The sequence below is a fragment of the Frieseomelitta varia genome, unplaced genomic scaffold (assembly GCF_011392965.1).
Source record: "Frieseomelitta varia isolate USP_RPSP 00005682 unplaced genomic scaffold, Fvar_1.2 scaffold_163, whole genome shotgun sequence".
Taxonomy (NCBI): domain Eukaryota; kingdom Metazoa; phylum Arthropoda; class Insecta; order Hymenoptera; family Apidae; genus Frieseomelitta; species Frieseomelitta varia.
The window spans coordinates 1,239,972-1,253,126 of NW_025109339.1; the positions used below are offsets into that span (position 1 = coordinate 1,239,972).

The following is a 13,155-nucleotide window of genomic DNA, read 5'->3' on the forward strand; positions in this document are numbered from 1 at the left end:
TATTTTCTTAGAGTTGTCACGATTGTCGGTACCTAAGTGTGCTTATACTTTCGAATGCAAATTTACCGCGACGAATTTGTCTCTTTTGTATTTTGAATTTGCAACTGAATGTCCGGGCGAATTTTTACGGACACCCATCAGTTAAATAATTTTCTAAAATCCTCTGAATTTCTTTTCGAGATCATATTTCCTAAGTGTCTCTCGATTTTAACTAATTATTTAATTTGAACTAACTATAGATTTTACTAATGTTTAATTTAAACTAACTTTTGTACAGGCCATGTTGATTTCAACACTTCAAGAAAGTATCGTTCTTTTATAATTTTATTCCTTACCGCGATACGTTTATCACAGTTCGGGAAAACACGACGAATTTGTCGTCTAACGATCTACACAGACTTATAGTTTCTAACTTTCGCTGCTTAAGCTTTCTCAGCCTTTCGTGCAGATACGATGAAACGATAAATGAGCGAGCACTTAACGAAATTAAAATTTGGTTGCAATTTACACGCTGGGAATGATCTGATCAATTCGTGATTGCATACGTCATGTCATAAACGTAACTTCATGGAGATACGTTTGGTATAAAGAAAACCACTGTACCACCGTGGCCGCGACGAAACGTACCGATTCCGACTGTTGTCCGGATGTTATAACGAAAGTCAATATTCCGCAGAGAACGACCTTATCGATAAGAACGATAAAAAAAAAAAAAAAAAAAAAGAAACGGTTCACTTTGCCCGATTGCACGAAAAAATACTGTCGTTACGAAGTTATCGAAGAAAAGAAAATGTCTGTCGCGTACATACTTTTACCCTCCCCCTTTTCATTTATGCGGTCCACAGTTGAGGAAAAAATCGTAATCTGATTAATGGTTGATGATTATGGTTATCAGGATTAACAGTTAATCGTGATTACTGACTATTGGTCTGCGAATTTTTATACTTAAGAATTTCTTTTATTTAAAATTATATTTAAGTTTTATATCTGAAAATTTCATAATTAAAGAAATAGAATTTAAATAGAAATCTGTTGAGTATGATACTTTACTTTTGATATCTTATGTACATTATATTCGTATTATCGAGTAATCAGTGATCACTGATTAACGAATAAGGAACATAGTGGAAATCATTGTAATCAAAGGTTATTGTGATTAATTTAATAATCATTGATCGTAAAATGATTACATTTTTGATTATGAGTTTGCTATACTTACATTTTGTAGAAACTATTATATATGTACATATTTGTTATATTTATTATTATCAAAATTTGTTTCGAAATGTTGAAAAAATTCTCTTCTTTAGCAATTGAAAGTCTCATCTGTATGGTTATTGCCACTTTTGAAGATGATAAACTTGCCGAATGATGAAAACTTTGCGATTCTCCGTTATACGCTTTTTTTTCTACCAGAAACATATCAAACAATTGTAAACTTTAACGAATTGTTAGAAATTCAACGATACAGATATTATTATACGTTAAAGAATACGCGTAGATATTCTCTATAGTTTTGCTCCACTACTCAAGTTGCAAGTAATTTCAAGTAATAACACTCGGTTACATCGACATGTGGCATAATCTTGTGCGATTAATACGCTTGAACGTGTTGTGGTTAATAATGTGAAGAAATTATACGTCAATAAAACTTAAACGAATCACTTACAATTAGTATAATTTCAAAATTATCGATTAAAGTTAATCAAGATTACTAACTTATTTTAACAATGACCAATCATTACGATTGCCACGATCATGATTACAAAGTAATTGATTATTGCCTAACCTCTGACGCAGTTCGATATTTGTTCTCCGGTAATTATCACCGTACCAATTAATTACAAAATTACAAATTTCGTTTCCCGAAAAATTACCGTACCGATAAATTGAAATCGTACGAAAAATTTAGTCAAGATAACCGATTCATTTTAACAATAATCCATTGATTAACGATCGTAAAGATTACAAAAGTTAATCAAGATAACCGATTTATTTTAAATGATTAATAACTATAAAAATTACGAAAGTTAATCGAGATAATCGATTTGTTTCATTGCTTAGTAACTATAAAAATTACAAAAATTAATCGAGATAACTGATTTACCTCAACGACGATTGATTGATTAATGATTACGTTTGCAATGGTTACGATTAATATGATTACGATAGCGATTAATTACACAAAACGGTTAGAAAGTGACTGATTACTATCCAACTATGCGACACGGTATTTATTTCCGGGGAATATCGTGCAACAGGCCTAATCTGCAAGTGGAAAATACGACAGAGGGATAGCTAGCAATTTACAAAATCGACTGTGCCACGAACGGAAACACTGTTTTCGTGATCCTAAGCAAGATCAAATGCCGATTGTTTCGAATCAGCGTTATTATCCGCGAGAGTGTGCGATCGGCCCACGCCGTGGCGATGTTTATTTGTGACCGATGTGACACCGTCAGTTTCCATTTAACGTCATCGTTTCTCTGGCAAAATTATATTACACGCACAACACGCGACGCGTTGGTTTTTTTAGTACGATCTCTCCGGGCGAAGGCTCTGTCTGTTTTTTTTTTTTTTTTTCCCCTCGATGGAGAGAAGTATGTCGCGTGGGCGGTAGCGCAATACGTCTTTGATTATGCCTTTCGGATCACGTTAATCTAGACGGCGTGTTTTCAGAATACGTGTGCGCGAGTTCTCATCGGCGGGCTCGGCTAAAATAAGAAGGAAATCTTCACGTAAAGAGGAAAATGGCGACAGAAACCTGTGAGAAAGCGTGTTTTCCAAGAGAAGCGGGAAATTGGTTCCCAGCGGAATTAGATATGCATTATTCTGTTTTGATTGAAGTTGCAACGAGAGTCAAAGCAGCGCATTATTCTGTTGATTAAAGTTACGACGGAAGGAATGTAGAAAGCAATACGCCTCTTTTATTTTATCAATGTGCATTCGTTCGCATTGACAAGTCGAGGCAAAATTCGTAATCAGAAATAATTCATGGAATATGAATCAGGGGAGCAACGTAATTTCTTATAGTTTGGCTCTGCCGGCTAAATTATAAAGATCAATGAATAAGATCCTCCATTAGTCAAGAACTGTTCCTGCAACATTTTTATAGCGATTGAAAGAATTATGTTTTTTGAGTCACTTTCGTCGCATTGTTGTTATACGTTCCATTATTGACGCCGTGACTTTTTTATTGCCATTTTTATGGGCTCGAGTGATGGAAATTGAAGAAATCGATTACACACATTTTCGTTGTTACATTTGTTTTTCGCCGAATATAAAATTTGGTATTGTTGTTATTAGCTAGAGTTGATGTAGAGTTTTTTTTTTTTTTTTTTTTTTTTCATACATCAATAGTCAAATCAAAAAAAGTGTAAAATAATTTTCAGAAAATTGATTCACAGATCTTTCATTCAGAAGAAACTTGTTTAAAACAACGAAAGGAAGTATGTATATCTTTTCGATACGAGACTATGGTTTCAAAATCAACGGTTTTCAATTTAGAATTCGGCAATTTTCAACTCCGATCAGCGTGTGGCATCTCCTTTCGGGAAAATCTTCGGACGTCAAACGTCTGAGCGAATAAATTCAACGCCTGTCGATGGAGAAAGGAAAACACGTAATCGATTTTCTCCGAGTAATATCACGGATCCTATTTTCCAGCGAATCATTCTGAAAAAGAAAGAAAAAAAAAAAAATCGGAATTCTTTCTTTCGCGTGTTCCATTCGTCATTCTCGAATAATCAAATTTCCCTGTGTTTTCCATATTTTTCATGTCACAGATTCGAACGACAACGTTGCGAACAGGCCGCAAATAGGATTTTTCGGTCGATTATCACGACGAATTGATTGCAGCGAGATTCTGACACGTGCTATCTCCGCCGTGTATTACCATCGGGTGTTGTACATCATTTATTTACGTTATCGAACAATCGACTGTCATCGTAGTCTTTCGTGTCGCATGCGTCGTCATTCTCATTAGTCTTTTTTTTTTTTATCGTCATTCTTTGCATTTAGCTAATAAACGTCAGTGATAAGTTTTTTTTTTTTTTTTTTTGCTAAAGAAAAATAGTAATACGTTTCAGTGGTAGAAACGTAAACATGTTTGGTACAGATATGGTATATTTCAATAGTTCGAAGGTTAATTATGCACAATGTAATGTTATTTTTTTGTTACATTTTTATATTTGTCGTTACGCATTTGTAATAACCTGTCGAGTTGCATTTATCATGTGCATCATGAGGTTGAAATTTATAGAACATTTTCAGCGTAATATAAGGACGATGTTCTTCAATTTATCTGGGTATGAATATAAATGGATTGGTATTTAAAATTGGTTACAAAAAAATTACACTCTTTGTGTGTTTAGTCTTACAGATAATCTGAGACTTAAAATAAATAGTTTACTATATATATATGTATAGATGAATGTACTGTTAATTTGTTACATGTGATATTAAATATAATATTATTATTATGGTGTTATGGACATATTACTTAATATAATGTATAATATGTATATTACACCATAATATACATATACTATTATATTATTTATTACATTAGTATATATATTATATTAATTTTCATATATTTCATAAATATGCAATATTATATGATTGTATAGTAATTTTAGTGAGCGCTCGAAACGGTTAAAAGAGTGTTTGCGTGGCTTGCTTCTTGGTAAATAACACTTTTTTTTCTTTAAAGAGCGTAAAAAAAAAGCACAAAAAAATAGAGCAGATACGTATACAATCAAGGGAATTAATATGTAAATTGAAAAATAGCCTGATTCGATGCCACGGATGTAAACGTCATTCGGTTTGTTATGTTTCAGCAAAAGAACTGAAAAATGAAGGATGACGTGGACGAGGATGATGCCAGCGCGTTGTCTTCCACTTCTGCGCCAGAAACGACGATCTCATACGGGTAAGAGCCTCGTTTTTCTATTCTAAGTCACACTGACGATGGTAGTTCAAACTAACAAACACGTTATCGTATATTTATTTCTTACAAAAAAAGAAAAGAAGAAAAAAAAAGGATTCCGACTCGAGCAAACATGTTCAATATACGTTGCACAATGTGCTATAGCTAAAACTATACGCGTTACTTGTGTTGATGAGCGGACCGCAAATTTTTGTGCATTTGTAGGAAATTTAATCTTTTAACGGTGGAATTTCATTTTGAAAGTCTGTATTTGCTTGAATAATTGAAATCGTGCAGCGATAAGTATGCTCGTCAAACGCAGTGATTTTGAATTAATTGTAACAGGATGACAGATATTACTAGTTGGATTATAGCTTGAAGTTCAGTCATTAAAAACACGATTTAAGTTCAAATACAAGCGAAGAAATAATTAGACTATGCAAACACGATAATTTCCACGAAAATAAAACAATATTAATTTCGTTGGAAATTTCAATTAATTTACGTCGAATAAGCAGCAACACTGCCCGTTTGATTATTTCTAATGAAAGAAATTCAATTTTCATCTCAGTTTTTGTAACGAAAGGCAATCTATTTTTTTTTTCTTTTTTTTACACGACGTCGTTATTCCAAAATCCGCGATCACTCCCCTTGTGACTGTTAGAAAGTTAACGATGCGTAATATGGAAAATACGATATATTCCATGCAACATTTAACATCTAATTTCGTATCAAATTTCTGCGTACGTTCCGTTTTTAAAATCGCATTTCGGAAAACCACGAAAATTGCGCCAGGATCCATAGTCTCTGTTCACAAGCAACAGAGACTTGCGACCGCGCACGAGTCCAGTACGTAGATATTCATTTCAGTGATGCATCCCGAGTCTAGCCTCATTGTCCTCCACGAATAGGATATCAGCAAATAGAGAATGTACGATAATAGCGTTCGGTTAGCACTCGAATTCCCGCGCGTAAATCCGACAAGAGCATACGCATGAAAACTCGTTTCTTATCGGCGCTGGTAGAAACAGCCTTATACAAGGGACCCGCCTAAAAATGTGTTGTTATCATGCTGCGCGCTCCGAGCGCGGATAGCATTGGAAGAAGACGAGGGGAATGGCGATTGGTCGTCAGCACGGGGAGGGGGGGGGGGGGGGGGGGCGGGGGGGGGGGGGGGGGGGGGGGGGACGCTGATTGTTGCGCAGAGTGGGGGTAGCACTCCGCCGGCAGTTCGCATCTGACTAGCGTATGTGTTGCGTCTCGGTGTTCCGTTTGCCTGTTTTTTTTTTTTCGGCAAACCTCCACTCTCATTGACGCATTTGTTCGAAACGAACATACGCACTAGCACACTAGTGCAAGCGTGCTGACACATCGACGCGCCTTTCGCACGGATCCGCGCATTCGTGAACAATATTATCGCAAAGTGGACAGTGTCGCGCGCGTACCGTGTCATTTTGTTTCACGTGAAAAGAACGCACTTTGGAGTAAGATTGGATATATTTGGCGACTGTTTGCAATCGATTGTTTACACCGTGTACATTGGTGGTCAAAGTGACACTGTGCTCAAAACTTTCTCTCTCTCTCTCTCTCTCTCTCTCTTTCTCCGTCTGTGTCTCTCAGCTCGGGATCGCCGCCGAGAGACAAAATAAGAAAATATTTCCACCGTTCTAGCAGAGACATTTGGGACAGTGTGTCAAGGTCGGAGATTCCTCGAACTAACGTATTGTGCCTTGCCCCGGTCTTTATCACGTTTCACACGATGTAACGGAACGCCTGGAGCGGGGAGTGTAAAAAGGCCCACATCCGTACATGCATCTGCGATATACGCGCTCTTGGATCGGATGGTAACTGCTCGGCTGTTCGATCGATGCCCTCTCGCGATCAGTCTGCGTCTTCGCGCGCGGATTTCCTGCTGCGGCTGGATCTAGAACATGGTGTCAAGGTCAACAGAATCCGATCAACAAATCGCGTCGCACGCCGAACGCCCGTAAGTTCGCGCGATCGTCGTTCCGCCGCTATGTGACGTATCCGCGCGGATTTCTACCGCGGCTGACTTTTTCCTCGAGCGACTCGTATCCACCGCGCCAATTCTCATCGAACTTCTCGTTGAACTCTTGAGGAAGTTCAGAGGAAGGGAAAAGATTTTACGAAACGACTTAGTCCCGGCCGACTCGCGGCTATTACATTACAGCGTTATTAAATTGTTTCGAATGTATAATTTCTTGCATGATTTATCGCGCGTCTTCGAAGGACACCGTGTTTCTACAGCGTTTTTTCCGTCGATGCGAGCTGCTGTGACGTCGCGTCTTTCTGTAGCTCGCGCGCACACGAAGCCGAGAGACTGACGTAGGAATTTGGCGGGACGAGAAAACGAACAGACAAGACTGGTACTCGCGAAGAAGGGGCTATAGCCATCGATAAAGTAATCTGTCTCTCTTCTTTCTCATTTTTTTTTCAATTTTTCCTGTTTCTTTCTTTCTTTTTTTTTTTTTTTTGCTTTCTTGTTTTAACATCCGCGCGTGCATCGTTTCCGTGGATCTCGCCGGAGTGTTTGCTCGCCGTTCGACGCAGATAGAAGAGCCATCGCTTTTATCTATACGCGACGAAACAAGCGCGGGCAAGATTAACAGGGGACCTGGCTAATTTTAATTTGCCCAACAAACAAGCCGCGCAAGTTGTCGCGCGATAACGGCCGAGCATCATCGCCGTAACGTGTCGAACGTTCGCGTGTTCTCCAATATGGCGAGTGACGAGTCCATCTGACGTATAGCGACGGTTTCTCGACGTTTTGAGAAGTGTCGAGTGTCGCGATCGACCATAGAGAACGTATGTACACGACTCGTCGTCTATCGAGTGAAAAGGATCATAGATAAACAGGTGCACAGTGTGAAATTTCCCGACGACCGGAATTTATCGAATCGGAACTAAACTGACCGATTTAGTTCCAATAAATATCTCGTGCTGCGACGAGTGAAGATGACATTCGCCGAATTCGGCTTTCATCCGTATGATCAATGAAATTCTCAAACGAACCAGAACTTTCATCGGAATTGAACTGACTGATGTCCTCCAGTAAGATGATTTTCGTCGAATTCGATGTTCCGTTCCGGTCGTACAGAGAACATGTTGGCATTCGTGCAGTGATGCGAACCGATTCGCACGTCGTTGACGCGTGTCATTAAGAAGAATCAAGTGATCGTGGAAGACTGGTTTGCAAAAAAGGCGGCAACGATGTGGAGGGAACAGCAAGAGCAAGTGTACCTGCACCCTCAGCAGCAGCAACAGCAGCAACAGCAGCAGCAGGCGCTGCATCCGGGGATCATGGCCGAGCAAACGCTCCATCACCATCATCGATCCACCACCATGGATTTGCCAGTTCCAAGGTCAGGCTCTGTTGTTCTATTAATGACATAAAGTCGGAGGATGCGTCAAGGTGATCCCGTGTTAATGTTAAAGGATGTGTTAAAACAATGTTTAATCGTTTCGTTGGTAACAACCCCTCTGTCGTTAGGCTAGGGTGAGATGTTTTTGTTACGTAATCGGTTGAGCGTGGTTCATTTGACCGTGGTTTAACGAGCAAAACAACGCCGAGTACTTCAAGTTTCACGACGTCTATATAGACATATCTGTCTAATAGAATGTCAAATTACTCGATTATTTGAATGCTATTTAAATACAGTGTTGGGGGAATTATATATTCTCATAGAGATTTTATAGTGCAAAATAGTTCAAATAGTTCGTACAGAGTGTGAAAGGTTTGATTCATACGAGCTGTTTTAATGGAAAAGGTGGGATAAGGTGGACAAAAGTAATTAGAAGCAGCAAATTCTACAAAATAACATCAATATTACGTTTTTCGCGAGTCATTGTAAAGCACGTGATATCTTATATCACTTCTGTAACGAGACACATCATCGAGATCAGGTTTTTCGAAATACGACGTTGAATTAACATTAGGAATGAGATCAATTTACATGACTTTTGCATCGAATGATTCACATACAAAAATGTGCTCGTATATAAAAGCATGTAAGAACATATCGATGAAGTCATTTAATATCATTCAATACATGTTTCTACGTATTTTTAAATATGAATCTACATACACACCTGCGTACAAGATGATTAAACATCGAATGAAATCCGATTACTGACGTTATCTGTGCGCAAATTTTACTTTGACCTTTATTGACGTTACCCGTTAAAATATTCCACGTATATAAATCAGTGCAATTTAAATGATAATGATCAAAATAAAATGCCGCGTTACACGGTGAGATAAATTCAACGTTTTGATATATTTTTCAACTGTTTGTTTAGGCATTGACACGCTAGTAATTTAACAAACACTTTTCCATCATCCAGGCTTAAACACGCCATACAAAACTGATAAAGATAATGTTGGACATTATAGTTCGTATTTTTTTTTTTTTTTTTTTTTTCAATGATTATTTAGAGTCGTATGAAACTGCTATGGTTAAGAGCGGCTATCTCGTATCTATTAGACTATTTTTGTCAGAAGGTCGAATTTCTTTCAAAATGAATTCGTCGATGAGTTTCATTAATTGCTTCCGATAATGCATGTCTCGTGTAACGTGGTTTCCCATATCTCTTCTCCGTTTGTACAAGAGTTCAGTGTATTCTCAAAAGTACGAATATACATAAAAGCCTGTAATGTGACAATCGATAATTTTTGACCGCGCAATTCTTGCATGTCCGTATGGATCCATTTTGGAATTAGAACGAAGGATCAATGATCAGGTTATGGAAATTCTACGTTGACTCGTTTTCCCTGATACTTTTTTGCACGAGACACTTTTATCCTGTTTCATCTTTCTTCTAATTAACTAACGCGTTTAACTTCGAGATTAATGCAAAGAGAGAGCGTTGCAAGTTACGCACATACGTACGTAGGCTTGGGACAGGCAGAGAGATTGCAAAGGTCACGATACATATTGCTTCAACCTCAATCTGTGGTCTACTGTCGAGCATAGATAGCAGTTGATATTATGTTTGTTATTAACGTATATATTAACAGTCGTGTTATGGATTAACGCTATACCGTTAACACGAGAATTAACCAAAGTGGTCAGAGCGATCGATTTGTAATTTTTTTCCTACAATCCTTATAGTATCAAATTTGAACGATTTTTTTTTTAAAAATACACAAATAACAGTTTGTGCTTCTTTTTTATTGTGTTGTAAACTTTTTCCTTTACACTCTAATTTTTCCGCGTATAATTTTTATTTACTTTGTAACTTTATATTTTTATAACTTTAGTTCGTTGGTTGTTCTGGTGTTGAAGGAATTATTTATTATTAGAGAAAATTGTGCTCAATATTAGAACACACAGAGATTGTGTCTTGAAAAAAAACCTGTTTAATTCGTTTGCAAAGAATAATCAAAATAATGCGTGCCAACATATCATCGATACTGATGCGAACGAATATTTTAGAAATTATTATGTGAAAATAAATAAAAAAATTATTTCAGTTGATAGCCGCGTAATCAACTAATGTCGAAAATAATCACTTGCTCGTTCAAGTAAAAGATAAATAAATAAATAAGTAATAATAACAACGCGTAATAGGATTATTCCAAGATAACGCGGAGTCAAACAAGATGTTGACATTTTATTTAAATAATCATCCGTCAAATATTTCATTCAAATAATGCCCACGGCTGATCGTTTTTCACGCGTATCCCCGTATTCGAAGCCCGAGTGTTACAATTAAAGAAAAAAAAAAAAAAAAGAAAAACAACGATCGTCAGTCAAACGTTATCGAACACGCTTCGATCGATGCACGTTCAGAGCACGCGGCTTCTTTCATGCGCTGAATTCTCCAAATTCGCTGATAAACCTCGCGAAGAAAAAGAAATGCACTTCCTCCGTGCAGCATATACGGCGCCCGATAACGAAATCGAAAAACTAGCTGAGAAATTTCCTTCGATTTTCGCTGAAAACGTCGGTTCGAGACTGGCTACGCGTTGTCTTTCTTTCTTTGCGACTTTACGACCCGTTTATTCTTCTTCTTTTTTTTTTTTTTTTTTTTTTGACAGATCGTCTCTTTTGAAAATCGGCGTGCAATTACCGCGAACGTGTGTCGGCGTGCACATGAACGTAAAATCGCGAGATCCATTGGAGCGGCGGTAACAACAGCGGTTTTCGAACATTGTTTGGAAAACTTTGCACGCGTTCGCGCGACTCGGTGTCAAAAAGCAGGGAAGGAAAAAGAAAACGAGAGAGGAAACGAAGAAAAAGAAGAAGCGGGAATATATTATGGGCATTAGAAAAAGTGACGAACGTCATTCCGCGAAGTTTGCATTTTTCTTTTTTTTTTTCTTTTTTGCCATTGTATTATTGTGTTTCTCGTCGTACGCGCGCGAGAAGTTTCTTAACGATATACGGAGCCGAACTCTGAATATTAATGCCGGTTATAAATTGCTAGCCAATGGAAAACACTTTTGAACGAGCGTTTGCCGCTTACGCTGCAGTAATCCGAAGTAGATAACCGGAAAGTTCCGTTTTCTCGGATTCCTGCCGAAGCTGCATTAGCCACGAGCTACTAGTTGTTTTCATGAAACATCGGGAACATTTTACACAAGGACTCGGGGCTTGCATTTCCGACCTCGAACGAGAATTTATCGCGAATCTCTCTCTCTCTCTCTCTCTCTCTCTCTCTCTCTCTTTCACTGTGCTAATGCCAGAACTATTTGCAACATATTGTGCATAGCTTTCAGTTCCGATGCGGCAACGGTTGCGACGCGGCTGTTGAAAATTTTATTCACACGTTCTCGCGAAATTTCTGAACGAAATTTTCTAGCTAAAGAAATGGTTCTCACCCTTAGTCGTTAAATGACGAATTTTTCTTTCTTTCTTTCTTTCTTTTTTTTTCTTTTTTTGGAAAATTGAAAATTTATCCGAACTCGCAGAGAACTTGCAGTCTCTCAAAGTTTTGGTATTTCAGTGCAGCCGCCGTTGACGAATGTGTCGAGCTCGAAATGCTTAAACCCAGACACATTCTTAAACATCGAAGTTTCCAAACCGATTTCTGTCACTCTGGATCACTCGGAGGGAACTCGAGTTCGCATTTCTTCCTCTCTCTTTTTTCTCGTTTCTCGTCTACCGAACGAAGTCGTTACAATTTTCAAATAAGAAAGACACGTGCAGTTCTCCTTCTTCTTTCTTCTTTTTCTGTTTTCTTAAATCTTCTTTTCAAAGTAGATCCGCCATATAATTTGCACGACAAATTAATTTACTGCGACGACTTTTATGAGAATCGGTAGTTTTCGTATAAGAGTGTCTCAGTGTCTGTGCTTGAGGATTTCGTTTGCATATTTCTTAATAAGAGGCTCTCGACAGGTTGAATGGAAAGAGCAAAGGGGAGAATCCTCTCTCTCTCTCTCTCTCTCTCTCTCTCTCTCTCTCTCTCTTTCTCTCTCTTTTAAATGCTTTTTTTGTTAAATGGACCCGTCGAACGAGTCGAGGAACAACATAAAATTCTGCAAAGAAAATAGCGTAGCGCGCTTTTGTCGAACGATTATGCTTTAGGATTAATATTTATCCGTCCTTTGTGTCAGTTTTATACGATAGAATGAATGCAAAAAAAAAAAAAAAAAGAAAAATATTATTTGAAGAGCTCAGTGAAAAAAAATGGCACAAGTGCATCTATTTTCGAAACACATCTATACATTGCCGGTCAAAAGCTTGATTCTTTTAGTATCCAAGAGCTGATATCATCGGCTCTGCGATTTCTGGTTTATTTTCATACTTCGAACGTTTTTGAATATTTCGGCTTTTCATATTTTTACAAAATGTAGGTTTTTTTTTTATTTATACGTTTCGTCGAGATTTTCGACACATTCTTCTAAACATAACTTTCAGAAGAATTATTTACTTTCGGCTAAGTATTGAATTGCTCGTTTCGAATTAACTACACGCCATCAAAATTTATATTTGAAAAAAGAAAGATTATATCTCGCATGCACCGGTCGATCAGATCTTTTAATGATTTGTTTCTAATCTTTCAATGAAGTTGAGAAAGTGTGCGATAAATGTGCGATCACAGTTGATTGCCGATTTGAACGAACGTCAATTCTCGAGAACGATTCGCAGAAAATTAGCAGAGAATTAGGAGACTTGTGAAACTCTTTCGGGCCACTTGCTATAAAAGTAGTGTGTGTCATTTATGTTTAAATCGCTATATCTATAAACCTATAATTT

General features: G+C 37.6%; 2 protein-coding genes across 2 annotated transcripts in view; one reads left to right on the forward strand and one right to left on the reverse strand.

Moving 5' to 3' along the window:
• LOC122537756 overlaps positions 1 to 8,063 on the reverse strand; it is a 19,504-nt gene extending 11,441 nt beyond the window's left edge. The window contains exons 1-2 of the mRNA XM_043671231.1: positions 7,964 to 8,063; positions 5,913 to 5,938 (exon numbers count right to left, since the gene is read on the reverse strand). Coding sequence (XP_043527166.1) covers positions 5,913 to 5,938; positions 7,964 to 8,063 — 126 coding nt within the window. The remainder of the gene's footprint in view (positions 1 to 5,912; positions 5,939 to 7,963) is intronic.
• LOC122537835 (sex-determining region Y protein-like) overlaps positions 1 to 13,155 on the forward strand; it is a 47,354-nt gene that overhangs the window by 200 nt on the left and 33,999 nt on the right. The window contains exons 2-3 of the mRNA XM_043671441.1: positions 2,665 to 2,671; positions 7,220 to 8,313. Of these exons, the coding sequence (XP_043527376.1) occupies positions 8,162 to 8,313 (152 nt within the window). The 5' untranslated portion in view covers positions 2,665 to 2,671; positions 7,220 to 8,161. The remainder of the gene's footprint in view (positions 1 to 2,664; positions 2,672 to 7,219; positions 8,314 to 13,155) is intronic.